We start from the raw sequence: 14,862 nt of genomic DNA on the forward strand, positions 1-14,862 counted from the left end.
TTTAAATCTTATAATGAAAAAAACTGAAATTATAAGCAGAAGAATCAAACTGAAACAGCTGCCTGAAGTACTTTTCTACCAAAAACTGCTTCAGAAGAAGGAAAACACATCAAAATGGTAGAATTTAGTAAAAGTATGCAAAGAAGACCAAGTTGCTGCTTTGCAAATCTGATCAACCGAAGCTTCATTCCTAAACGCCCAGGAAGTAGAAAATGACCTAGTAGAATGAGCTGTAATCCTTTGAGGCGGAAGTTTTACCCGACTCGACATAAGCATGATGAATCAAAGACTTCTAATCAAGACGCCAAAGAAATGGCAGAGGCCTTCTGACCTTTCCTAGAACCGGAAAGATAACAAATAGACTAGAAGTCTTTCGGAAATGTTTAGTAGCTTCAACATAATATTCAAAGCTCTAACTACATCCAAAGAATGCAACGATCTTCCTTAGAATTCTTAGGATTAGGACATAATGAGGGAACCACAATTCTCTTACTAATGTTGTTAGAATTCACAACCTTAGGTAAAAAAATTTAAAAGAAGTTCGCAAACACCGCCTTATCCCTGATGAAAAATCAGAAAAGGAGACTCACAAGGAAAGAGCAGATAATTCAGAAACTCTTCTAGCAGAAGAGATGGCCAAAAGAAACAAACTTTCCAAGAAAGTAATTTAATGTCCAGCGAATGCATAGGTTCAAACGGAGGAGCTTGAAGAGCCCCCAGAACCAAATTCAAACTCCAAGGAGGAGAAATTGACTTAATAACGGTTTTTATACGAACCAAAGCTTGTACAAAACAATGAATATCAGGAAAGACTAGCAATCTTTCTGTGAAAAAGAACAGAAAGAGCAGAGATTTGTCCTTTCAAGGAACTTGCAGACAAACCTTTATCCAAACCATCCTGAAGAAACTGTAAAATTCTAGGAATTCTAAAAGAATGCCCAAGAAAAATGATGAGAAAAACACCAAGGAAATGTAAATCTTCCAGACTCGATAATATATCTTCCTAAGATACAGATTTACGAGCCTGTAACATAGTATTAATCACAGAGTCTGAGAAACCTCTATGACTGAGAATCAAGCGTTCAATCTCCATACCTTCAAATTTAAGGATTTGAGATCCTGATGGAAAAAAGGACCCTTGCGATAGAAGGTCTGGTCTTAACGGAAGAGTCCCCGGTTGGCAAGTGGCCATCCAGACAAGATCCGCATACCAAAACTGTGAGGCCATGCTGGAGCCACCAGCAGAACAAACGAGCACTCCCTTTAGAATCTTGGAAATCACTCTTGGAAGAAGAATAGAGGCGGAAAGATATAGGCAGGATGATACTGCCAAGGAAGTGACAATGCATCCACTGCCCTCCGCCTGAGGATCCCTGGATCTGGACGATACCTGGGAAGCTTCTTGTTTAGATGAGAAGCCATCAGATCTATTTCTGGAAGTCCCACATTTGAACAATCTGAAGAAATACCTCTGGGTGAAGAGACCATTCGCTCGGACTGTAACGTTTGGCGACTGAGATAATCCGCTCTCCCAATTGTCTATACCTGGGATATGAACCGCAGAAATTAGACAGGAGTGGATTTCCGCCCCATACCAGTATTCGAGATACTTCTTTCATAGCCAGAGAACTGTGAGTCCCTCCTTGATGATTGACATATGCCACGGTTGTGACATTGTCCGTCTGAAAACAAATGAACGATCTCTCTTCTAGAAGAGGGCCATGACTGAAGAGCTCTGAAAATTGCACGGAGTTCCAAAATGTTGAATGGTAATCTCACCTCCTGAGATTCACAACCCCTCTTGTGCTGTCAGAGACCCCCCAAACAGCTCCCCAACCTGTCAGACTTGCATCTGTTGAAATCACAGTCCAGGTCGGAAGAACAAAAGAAGCCCCCTGAACTAAACGATGTTGGTCTGTCCACCACGTCAGAGAGTGTCGTACAATCAGTTTTAAAGATATTAATTGAGATATCTTTGTATAATCCCTGCACCACTGTTCAGCATACAGAGCTGAAGAGGTCGCATTGTGAAAACGAGCAAAGGGGATCGCGTCCGATGCAGCAGTCATAAGACCTAGAATTTCCATGCATAAGGCTACCGAAGGGAAATGATTGAGACTGAACGGTTTCGACAAGCTGAAACCAATTTTAGACGTCTCTTGTCTGTTAAAAGACAGAGTCATGGACACTGAATCTATCTGGAAACCTAAAAAGGTTACCCTTGTCTGAGGAATCAATGAACTTTTTGGTAAATTGATCCTCCAACCATGTTCTCGAAGAAACCAATACAAGTCGATTCGTATGAGATTCTGCTAAATGTGAAGACTGAGCAACGTACCAAGATATCGTCCAAATAAGGAAATACCACAAATACCCTGTTCTCTGATTACAGACAGAAGGGCACCGAGAACCTTTGTAAAAATCCTTGGAGCTGTTGCTAGGCCAAACGGCAGAGCCACAAACTGGTAATGCTTGTCTGGGAAGAGAATCTCAGAAAACTGATTAGTGATCTGGATGAATCGGAATATGCAAATATGCATCCTGTAAATCTATTGTGGATATATAATGCCCTTGCTGAACAAAAGGCAGAATAGTCCTTATAGTTCCCATTTTGAATGTTGGTATCCTTACATAATGATTCAATATTTTTAAATCCAGAACTGGTCTGAAGGAATTCTCCTTCTTTGGTACAATGAAGAGATTTGAGTAAAACCCCAGCCCCTGTTCCAGAACTGGAACTGGCATAATTACCCCAGCCAACTCTAGATCTGAAACACATTTCAGAAATGCTTGAGCCTTCACTGGATTTACTGGGACACGGGAAAGAAAAAATCTTCTTGCAGGCGGCCTTATCTTGAAGCCTATTCTGTACCCTTGTGAAAAAAATGTTCTGAATCCAAAGATTGTGAATCGAATTGATCCAAATTTCTTTGAAAAATCGTTAATCTGCCCCCTACCAGCTGGGCTGAATGAGGGCCGCACCTTCATGTTGACTTGGGAGCTGGCTTTGGCTTTCTAAAAGGCTCTGGATTTATTCCAGACTGGAGATGGTTTCCAAACTGATACCGCTCCTGTAGGGGAAGGATCAGGCCTTTTGTTCCTTATTGTGACGAAAGGAACGAAAACGATTAGTAGACCTAAAATTTACCTTTAGATTTTTTATCCTGTGGTAAAAAAGTTCCTTTCCCCCCAGTAACAGTTGAAAATAATAGAATCCAACTGTGAACCAAATAATTTATTACCCTGGAAAGAAAGGGAAAGCAAAGTTGACTTAGAAGACATATCAGCATTCCAAAGTTTTAAGCCATAAAGCTCTTCTAGCTAAAATAGCTAGAGACATATACCTGACATCAACCTAATGATATCAAAGATGGCATCACAAATAAAATTATTAGCATGTTGAAGAAGATTAACAATTGCTATGAGAATTATGATCTGTTACTTGTTGCGCTAAAGCTTCCAACCAAAAAGTTGAAGCTGCAAGCAACATCGCTAAAGATATAGCAGGTCTAAGAAGATTACCTGAACATAAGTAAGCTTTTCTTAGAAAGGATTCAATTTTCCTTATCTAAAGGATCCTTAAAGGAAGTACTATCTGCCGTAGGAATAGTGAGTACGTTTAGCAAGAGTAGAGATAGCCCCATCAACCCTTAGGGATTTTGTCCCCAAAACTCTAATATGTCAGATGTCACAGGATATAATTGCTTAAAATGTTTAGAAGGAGATAAATGAATTACTCAAATTATTCCATTCCCTGGAAATTACTTCAGAAATAGCATCAGGCGACAGGAAAAAACTTCTGGAATAACTACAGGAGATTTAAAAACCTTATTTAAACGTTTAGATTTAGTATCAAGAGGACTAGATTCCTCTATTTCTAATGCAATTAAGACTTCTTTAAGTAAAGAACGAAATAAATTCCATTTTGAATAAATATGAAGATTTATCAGCATCAACCTCTGAAACAGAATCCCTCTGAACCAGAGGAATCATTATCAGAATCAGAATGATGATGTTCATTTAAAAATTCATCTGAAAAATGAGAAGTTTTTAAAAGACCTTTTACGTTTACTAGAAGGAGGAATAACAGACATAGCCTTCTTAATGGATTTAGAAACAAAATATCTTATGTTAACAGGAACACTCTGAGTATTAGATGGTTGATGGAACAGCCAACAGGTAATGTAACATTACTAAAGGAAATATTATCTGCACTTAACAAGTTTGTCATGACATTCATTACAAACAGCTGGAGGAACAGATACCAACAAGTTTACAGCAAATACACTTAACTTTGGTAGATCCAGCATCAGGCAGCGATTTTCCAGAAGTATCTTCTGATTCAGGGTCAATCTGAGACATCTTGCAATATGTAATAGAAAAAACAAACATAAAAGCAAAATTGATCAAATTCCTTAAAATGACAGTTTCAGGAATGGGAAAAAATGCCAGTGAACAAGCTTCTAGCAACCAGAAGGCAAATAAACAATGAGACTTAAATAATGTGGAGACAATAATGACGCCCATATTTTTTAGCGCCATCCACATTATTTGGCGCCTAAATGCTTTTAGCGCCAAAAAATGACGCCACATCCGGTAAACGCCGACACTTTTGGCGCAAAAACGTCAAAAAAATGATGCAACTTCCGGGTGACAAGTATGACGCCGGAAATACAAAGAAATTTTTTTTGCGGCCAAAAAGTCCCGCGCCAAGAATGACGCAATAAAATGATGCATTTTCAGCCCCCGCGAGGCCTAACAGCCCACAGGGAAAAAAGTCAAATTTTAAGGTAAGAAAAAAAAATTATTATTCAATGCATTATCCCAAATAATGAAACTGACTCGTCTGAAATAAGGAATATTGAACATCCCTGAATCAAGGCAAATAAATGTTTTAAACACAAATATTAGAACTTTATATAAAAGTGCCCAACCATAGCTTAGAGTGTCACAAAATAAGACTTACTTACCCCAGGACACTCATCTACATGTAGTAGAAAGCCAAACCAGTACTGAAACGAGAATCAGTAGAGGTAATGGTATATATAAGAGTATATTGTCGATCTGAAAAGGGAGGTAAGAGATGAATCTCTATGACCGATAACAGAGAACCTATGAAATAGACCCCGTAGAAGGAGATCATTGAATTCAAATAGGCAATACTCTCTTCACATCCCTCTGACATTCACTGCACGCTGACGAGGAAAAACCGGGCTCCAACCTGCTTGCGGAGCGCAATATCAACGTAGAATCTAGCACAAACTTACTTCACCACCTCCACGGGAGGCAAAGTTTGTAAAACTGATTTGTGGGTGTGTGGTGAGGGGTGTATTTATAGGCATTTTGAGGTTTGGGAAACTTTTGCCCCTCCTGGTAGGAATGTATATCCCATACGTCACTAGCTCATGGACTCTTGCTAATTACATGAAAGAATATAATATATATATATATATATAATACTTTTAACCCTTATCTGTAAAGTGCACCAAGTGAGCGTGTTTTTAGTGAAGTGGCAGCACTACAGGTAGTCCTCAGTTTACGCCGGGGTTAGGTTCCAGAAGGAATGGTTGTAAATCGAAACCGTTGTAAATTCAATCCCAGTTTATAATGTAAGTCAATGGGAAGTGAGGGAGTTAGATTCAGGCCTCTCTCAAAATTGTCAAAAGTAACACCGAATACATTATTTTTAAGCTTTGAAATGAAGACTTTAAATGCTAAACAGCATTATAATCCTAATTAAATAATCACACAACAGACTGTATCATCAAACTAAGTTTAATGAACAAAAACATTTTTTTACTTGCATTTTTTCTGCAAACAGTTCTCTGCATTGTTAGCATGTTAGATAATATTGGGTCTGCACCTATTCTATGCATTTCAATCTGGAGTGATTAATAGGCAGTTAGGCACCCTCACCTCAAGCGGCTGAACAGGAAGATAAAAGGGAAGTGGCTGCTAGATCTTGTTGCTCGATAGCTAAGGTCTGTTCTGTGTACACAGATCAATTTCAGTCTTCTAAGCAAAACTTTGCTGCAACACAAGCGGACAGCTCCACCTACTGGCTATTTTAATTAGTGCACTGCTTTCCAATGCTTTTCAATAGCAGTCACATGACTGAAAAAAAGGTTGTGATTCTGAAACGGTGCAAATTGAACCGGCGAAAACCGAGGGCCACCTGTATATGAAAAAAAACAGGAGAACATGCTGAAATGCTATGCTTTCTGCACTATGTTTTTCTACTTAACTGGGATTACTGAAGAAATCATGTAGTGTCTAGCTTTGCAGTAGTGACAAATTTAATTTTATATCTGTGTGCAGTTTAAAAGGGATTTATGCCATTTTTCTATGTTTTGGGAAGCAATTTAATAAGTTAATTTTCAAGCACTTTATTTTTCTCAGTTGTTTACTTTTAATGTTTAAAATTTGAATTAGCATTGATTTGTGAGAGCTCCTTCCCTGATTGAGAAGATGGCTACCGTACAGCAGAGCAGATTAATTTAAAGGGACAGTCTAGTCAAAATTAAACTTTCATGATTCAGATAGGGCATGTAATTTTAAACAACTTTCCAATTTACTTTTAGAATCAAATTTGCTTTATTTTTTTGTGGAAAGCCAAAGCTAGATAGGCCCATATGCTAATTTCTAAGCCCTTTAAGGCTGCCTCTTATCTCAGTGCATTTTGACGGTTGTTCACAGCTAGACAGGGCTAGTTCATGTGCCATATAGATAACATTGTGCTCACTTCCGTGAAGTTATTTATCAGCACTGATTGGCTAAAATGCAAGTTTGTAAAAAGAATTTTGATAAGGGGGCAGTCTGCAGAGGCTTAGATACAAGGTAATCACAAAGGTAAAAAGTATATTAATATAAGTGAGATAAGGGGCAGCCTGCAGAGGCTTAGATACAAGGTAATCACAGAGGTAAAAAGTGTATTAATATAACTGAGATAATGAGCAGTCTGCAGAGGCTTAGATACAGGGTAATCACAGAGGTAAAAAGTGTATTAATATAACTGAGATAAGGAGCAGTCTGCAGAGGCTTAGATACAGGGTAATCACAGAGGTAAAAAGTATATTAATATAACTGAGATAAGGGGCAGTCTGCAGAGGCTTAGATACAAGTTAATCACAGAGGTAAAAAGTATATTAATATAACTGAGATAAGGAGCAGTCTGCAGAGGCTTAGATACAAGGTAATCACAGAGGTAAGAAGTATATTAATATAACAATGTTGGTTATGCAAAACTGGGGAATGTGTAATAAAGGGATTATCTATCTTTTTAACCCTTTCACTACCAGGACTTCGACAAAAACTTGCCCAAAATACCAGAGCATTTTTAGCATTTTTGCTATCACTCCATTTAAACAGAAATAGACCCTTGTTTTTGTTTTATATATTATTTACCTATCAAATCTATATATATTTTTTAAGTAGACAACACAAGGTACTGATCTAGGCCCATTTTGGTATATTTCATGCCACCATTTCAGCGCCAAATGCCATCAAATAAAAACTATTTGGTACTTTTTTTCACAAATTTTGGGTTTCTTACAGAAATGATTTACATACTGCGTGTACAATCATGGCCCAAATGTTTGTAAAAGTTTCTCTGGGATCCCCTTTTTCAGAAATAGCAGACATATATGGTGTTGCCATTGCTTTTTGGCAATTAGAAGGCTGCTAATTGCAGCTGCGCACCTCACTTTTTTCTGGCAGTGAAGGGGTTAATTGGGTAGCTTAAAAGGTTTATGTTAGCTTTAGTGTAGAGATTAGCCTCCTACCTGACACTCCCCACCCCCTGATCCCTACCTGATCCCTCCCAAACAGTTCTCTTCCCTCCCCCACCCCCCACTGGTAACCCCCATCTTAGGTACTGGCAGACAGTCTGCGAGTATGAAAAAAATTAAGGCTTTTTTTTTTATACATTTTTTTTATATTTTTTTCCAGTGTAGGATCCCCCCTTACCCCCCAAATCTTCCCCAAACAGCTCTCTAATTTATATATATATATATATATATATATATATATATATATATATATTCTGTAGCATAGTGTCTCCCCACCCGCAATCTTTAGTTAGGGGGGTTCCCACACCCCCAGATCCCCTTTTCTGAACCGTAGCTGCCCCATCCCTCCCTGTCCCTTTATTCAAATGTTTCCCTAGAGTAGGGCCCCTACCACTTCCTCCTGCCTCCCCTGCTGGGCCGCCAACCCGCCACCAGCAGAAGATCTTTACAGACAGAGTGTCACCATCTGTAACTATCAGGCATCTGCACTGATATGGAGGCGGAGCACTGATCGCGCTCCGGCTCCATATGCGGCAGATGTCTGAAGCTTCAGGAGCTCCAGATCTCAGCTGTAACTTAACAGCCGAGATTGTTGGAGCATCCTGACACAGCGACTTATATATACGTGGTGCGGTACGATAGCCAAACTACCGCACAACAAATATATACATCAGATTGGGTGAAGGGGTTAAACAATAAACAATTTCAAGTAGACCGTCCCTTTAAGCTGGTAATTATAAAATGACAGTTACCCATTTTTTAGGTAGTTTTCTTTTTAAAAAGTGTCAGAAGTGCCTAAAACTGTACGTAGTGCTAAACTGTGTATGAGACTATTTCTCCAGGCTATGTGAGTCATGACTACAAGTTTATGCTAATAGCCTGTGGTCTATGTGAGTGCAAGTACTTACCTATCAGCACTCACTGTACTGTGCTTACCAAGCTACAGGAGTCCACACTAACAGGAAGGAGTACTTACCTATCAGCACTCACTGTACTGTGCTTACCAAGCTACAGGAGTCCACACTAACAGGAAGGAGTACTTACTTACCTATTAACACTCACTGCACTGTGGTTACCAAGCTGCAGGAGTCCTGCTTACACACTAACAGGAAGGAGTACTTACCTATCAGCACTCACTACTGTACTATGCTTACCAAGCTGCAGGAGTCCTGCTTACACACTAACAGGAAGGAGTACTTACCTATCAGCTCTCACTGTGCTGTGCTTACCAAGCTGCAGGAGTCCTGCTTACACACTAACAGGAAGGAGTACTTACCTATCAGCACTCACTGTACTGTGCTTACCAAGCTGCAGGAGCCCTGCTTACACACTAACAGGAAGGAGTACTTACCTATCAGCACTCACTGTATTGTGCTTACCAAGCTGCAGGAGTCCTGCTTACACACTAACAGGAAGGAGTACTTACCTATCAGCACTCACTGTATTGTGCTTACCAAGCTGCAGGAGTCCTGCTTACACACTAACAGGAAGGAGTACTTACCTATCAGCTCTCACTGTGCTGTGCTTACCAAGCTGCAGGAGTCCTGCTTACACACTAACAGGAAGGAGTACTTACCTATCAGCACTCACTGTATTGTGCTTACCAAGCTGCAGGAGTCCTGCTTACACACTAACAGGAAGGAGTACTTACCTATCAGCACTCACTGTGCTGTGCTTACCAAGCTGCAGGAGTCCTGCTTACACACTAACAGGAAGGAGTACTTACCTATCAGCTCTCACTGTATTGTGCTTACCAAGCTGCAGGAGTCCTGCTTACACACTAACAGGAAGGAGTACTTACCTATCAGCACTCACTGTACTATGCTTACAAAGCTGCAGGAGTCCTGCTTACACACTAACAGGAAGAGTACTTACCTATCAGCACTCACTGTGCTGTGCTTACCAAGCTGCAGGAGTCCTGCTTACACACTAAACAGGAAGGAGTACTTACCTATCAGCTCTCACTGTATTGTGCTTACCAAGCTGCAGGAGTCCTGCTTACACACTAACAGGAAGGAGTACTTACCTATCAGCACTCACTGTACTATGCTTACAAAGCTGCAGGAGTCCTGCTTACACACTAACAGGAAGGAGTACTTACCTATCAGCACTCACTGTGCTGTGCTTACCAAGCTGCAGGAGTCCTGCTTACACACTAACAGGAAGGAGTACTTACCTATCAGCACTCACTGTACTATGCTTACAAAGCTGCAGGAGTCCTGCTTACACACTAACACAGGATCTATGGCAGGAGTACTTTCACACACCAATGGGAGGAGGCTAAAGGTCAAGTCCCAATGACATCTGAGGCAGGCGAGTGACAAACTGCTGTGGGAGAATTACTCTCACTGCCAATGTACTCATGAACAGTCCTATTCCCGGCTATCTGAGGGGGGATAATGGGTCTTTCAATCCTGTAGATCAGCACTACAAGTCTTACCATCACTCCTTGCCGGAGGCAAAAAAATGACTAAGGAATCATGAGAAAGCAGGAGGGATTAAAGCTCTGTAGGTTGTTTTGCTTCTTGTAGCACTGGACTTTAATCACAAATGTGATGACTTGTGGACTCTCTCCATCTTATGAAAGTAATACACAATGCAATTACTGCACTGATGAATATACTACATATGTGCATTATTTTAGCATTTGTTATTATTTACAGAAATTAATTACGAAAATGACAGCGGTTTGCCATCCAAATATGCTACAGACTTCGGCCTTTTTCATTTAATGAATGCCGAAATAACGCACATATCTAATAAAAACTACGCAGAAAACAATATCGCCATTTAATGCATGCCGAAATAACGCACATATCTAATAAAAACTACGCAGAAAACAATATCGCCATTTAATGCATGCCGAAATAACGCACATATCTAATAAAAACTACGCAGAAAACAATATCGCCATTTAATGCATGCCGAAATAACGCACATATCTAATAAAAACTACGCAGAAAACAATATCGCCATTTAATGCATGCCGAAATAACGCACATATCTAATAAAAACTACGCAGAAAACAATATCGCCATTTAATGCATGCCGAAATAACGCACATATCTAATAAAAACTATGCGGAAAACTATATTGTCATTTAATGCATGCCAAAATAACGCACATATCTAATAAAAGCTACGCAGAAAACAATATTGTCATTTAATGAATACCGAAATAACGCACATATCTAATAAAAACTATGCGGAAAACAATATTGTCATTTAATGCATGCCGAAATAACGCACATATCTAATAAAAGCTACGCAGAAAACAATATTGTCATTTAATGAATGCCGAAATAATGCACATAACTAATAAAAACTATGCGGAAAACAATATTGTCATTTAATGCATGCCACAATAAAGCACATATCTAATAAAAACTAAGCGGAAAACAATATTGTCATTTAACGCATGCCGAAATAATGCACATATCTAATAAAACTATCCGGAAAACAATATTGTAATTTTAACGCATGCCGAAATAACGCACATATCTAAAAATACTACGCAGAACATATTATCGTCATTTAACGCATGCCGAAATAACACATATATCTAATAAAAACAATGCTAAAAACAATATCGTCATTTAATGCATGCCGAAATAACACACATATATAATAAAAACAATATCGTCATTTAATGCATGCCGAAATAACACACATATATAATAAAAACAATATCGTCATTTAATGCATGCCGAAATAACACACATATATAATAAAAACAATATCGTCATTTAATGCATGCCAAAATAACGCACATATATAATAAAAACTATGCGGAAAACAGCACAATATGATTGTGTTTACTTAAAAATTTTGATGTCAGTGTTGGGTGTTCCCCGTTACATTCGCTATCCCCTGCGAATCGCAAACATGAGGTTAAATAATAAATACTTGAGCTAAGCAGAGAACTGAAATCATTACAACAGAATAAAGCACCAGTGTTCCGCTTTCACATTCGTTTTCCTCACCTTTTCCTTAGTGTAGACTCACAAACCTTCACAACTCTAATGACCTCCTTAATGGTTCGACGGAAATCGTGCATTCTGGATGCGACAAGCAACGCTGCGGAGAGAACAAAGAGAGGCATTGTCAGCAGATAGGTGACTAAATAACATCAGATGCTCAGTCAGTCACAGGAATGTCACACCGGTGACACGGAGCTTGCTAGAGCTGTTTATTATTCTAGGCAGAGGGCAGAATGGCTAAGACAGAAGTTTAGAAGTCTTATGAATTTCTCAAGTTCAGTAATTACTAAAGAAACCTTTGATTCAACAGTGATGCCGGTAGCAACGGAGAAATGTTCAGAAAACAAACACTCAGAATAATTTGTGTTACTGGGCTCTACTATAATGAGTGGAACATAAATACTCTGTGCTTTAACCCCTTGTCAACCACCCCACGAGTATAAAAACATTGAGAAGCAAAGTGAAGATGTTCCGTTTAGTGGTCTTGAATACATCTAAGGACAATTTGCCTGTTTTTATCATATAATATAGTATACTATATACATTAAAGGCAGATAAAGGTAATTGTTTATATATGTATAGTAGGTATCCGTGTTAAAAAAACATCTGCACACAGGACATTTTATAAGCATTTGCAAGTCATTTCTTTTAGCAAATTTTGCAGTTGAGAGACAAACCTTGTGATCATTATTACAATATACATAGCATAGATTGATTGATAGATGATAGATAGATAGATAATGGACAGAGAGATAGACAAATAGATAGATAATGGACAGATAGATAATGGACAGAGATAGACAGATAGATAATGGACAGAGAGATAGACAAATAGATAGATAATGGACAGATAGATAATGGACAGAGAGATAGATAGATAATGGACAGATAGATAGATAATGGACAGATAGATAGATAGATAGATAGATAGATAGATAATGGACAGACAGATAGATAATGGACAGATAGATAATGGACAGATAGATAATGGACAGAGATAGACAGATAGATAATGGACAGAGAGATAGACAAATAGATAGATAATGGACAGATAGATAATGGACAGAGAGATAGATAGATAATGGACAGATAGATAGATAATGGACAGATAGATAATGGACAGATAGATAATGGACAGAGAGATAGATAGATAGATAGATAGATAGATAGATAGATAGATAGATAATGGACAGATAGACAATGGACAGAGAGATAGATAGATAATGGACAGATAGATAGATAATGGACAGATAGATAGATAGATAGATAGATAATGGACAGACAGATAGATAATGGACAGAGAGATAGATAGATAGATAGATAGATAGATAATGGACAGATAGATAATGGACAGAGAGATAGATAGGTAGATAGATAATGGACAGATAGATAGATAATGGACAGATAGATAGATAGGCCGCACCAAAGCGGCAGTAAATTAAATGATTAAGACAGAGCAGCCATTTGTAAACCTAGGTAGGCTGATAGGACCTCAGGAGCATGCACATCTCTTTAGCAGTATAAAGAAACAATGTTTGCGATTATGTATAACATTGTTGTATAAAATGGCATGCTCTATCTAATCTATTTAGAGGGACACTCAAGTTAAAACAAAGACAGAGCAGCAGTTTTAAGACACTTTCCAGTCTTTTTATAGTCATACTGCCTGGGGAACAGGATCCTACTGAGCATGTGCACAAGCTCACAGGGTATACGTATACTATTCTGTGATTGGCTGATGTCTGCCACATGATACAGGGGGCTGGAAAATGGGAGAAAAAATTAATTTGTCAGAAAAAAATCAACTGCTTATCTGAAATTCAGAGTAGGTGTTAAATCGTCTTTTTATTATGCACTTATTTATTATGCAATTCTACTGCATGGAGTGGTCCTTTAAGTTACATTTTGTTGCTTTAATACTGAAATTGGGCACGGCAAATAAGATAAGACATATATAAACTCCTGCACTGATCAAGCAATCACTGTGTAGTATGTTGCAGAGTGTCTGTTCTGAAGTCTGCAAGATGCCCTCCAGCCTCTCCGAAGGGGCAATGGGAAAACAAACAAAAAGACAGCAAGATAATTAACAGGACGTACTAGTAAAAGCTAAAATGCATAGGAAGAGACACATACTTGCAATATTATTAGTGGCATATGCACATATGCTGCCGGAGCCCTGGGTACCAGCATTTAAACTGCACATCTGTTCATCACACAATTCACCACTGGCTCTCTGAGCAGGTGCAGTATATGAGTGCTGGTGCACACAGTAAAAGCCAATATAAGGACATTGCAACAAAGCAGAGTGCACGTTCCACTAGCGTCTCTCTTTTTTTAAAAAAAAACTCTTTATTTTACATCCATTTTCGTTAACAAAAAGGAAAAGGTAGAAGCAGCAAATAAAAACCATACCCTTTATACAAGACATTGCTCAGGAAACCTTCTCACAAGTAGTTTTCATATCAAAAGAAAAGCAAAAATAACCTCATTATTCAGATAGAGCAGCCATTTTAAACAACTTTCCAATTTACTTCCATTAACAAAATGTGCAGAGTCTTTTTATATTTAAAAAACTACCTACTGAGCATGTACAAGAATAAGTGTGTATGCATTTGTGAATGGCTGATGGCTGTCACATGGTACGTGTATGCATTTGTGATTGGCTGATGGCTGTCACATGGTACGTGTATGCATTTGTGATTGGCTGATGGCTGTCACATTGTTACGTGTATGCATTTGTGATTGGCTGATGGCTGTCACATGGTACAGGGGGAGTGGAAAAAGACATAACTTTTAAAATTGTCAGAAAAAAATCTTCTACTCATTTGAAGTTCAGACTAAGTGCTATTGCATTGTCTTGTTATCTTGCATTTGTTGATTATGCAAATCTACTGTGTTGACTGGTCCTTTAACCTTTTATCTTAATGTAAAATCTATCATACTAGATAGTATCCAAAAACCGACAATGGATCATTTTCTGTACATATATTTTCATAAATAAAATCAAAACTGAACGATTCAAAACAAAAAACAACCACACCTCACCCGCCCCCAATACAGATGAACCATCTAAGCATTCTTCTAAGACAGCCATAA

At 38.5% G+C, this 14,862-nt stretch overlaps 1 protein-coding gene across 1 annotated transcript in view; it reads right to left on the bottom strand.

Moving 5' to 3' along the window:
• BRF1 (BRF1 RNA polymerase III transcription initiation factor subunit) overlaps positions 1–14,862 on the bottom strand; it is a 687,556-nt gene that overhangs the window by 508,092 nt on the left and 164,602 nt on the right. The window contains exon 3 of the mRNA XM_053697273.1: positions 11,770–11,863. Within this exon, the coding sequence (XP_053553248.1) occupies positions 11,770–11,863 (94 nt within the window). The remainder of the gene's footprint in view (positions 1–11,769; positions 11,864–14,862) is intronic.

The sequence above is a fragment of the Bombina bombina genome, chromosome 1 (assembly GCF_027579735.1).
Source record: "Bombina bombina isolate aBomBom1 chromosome 1, aBomBom1.pri, whole genome shotgun sequence".
NCBI lineage: Eukaryota > Metazoa > Chordata > Amphibia > Anura > Bombinatoridae > Bombina > Bombina bombina.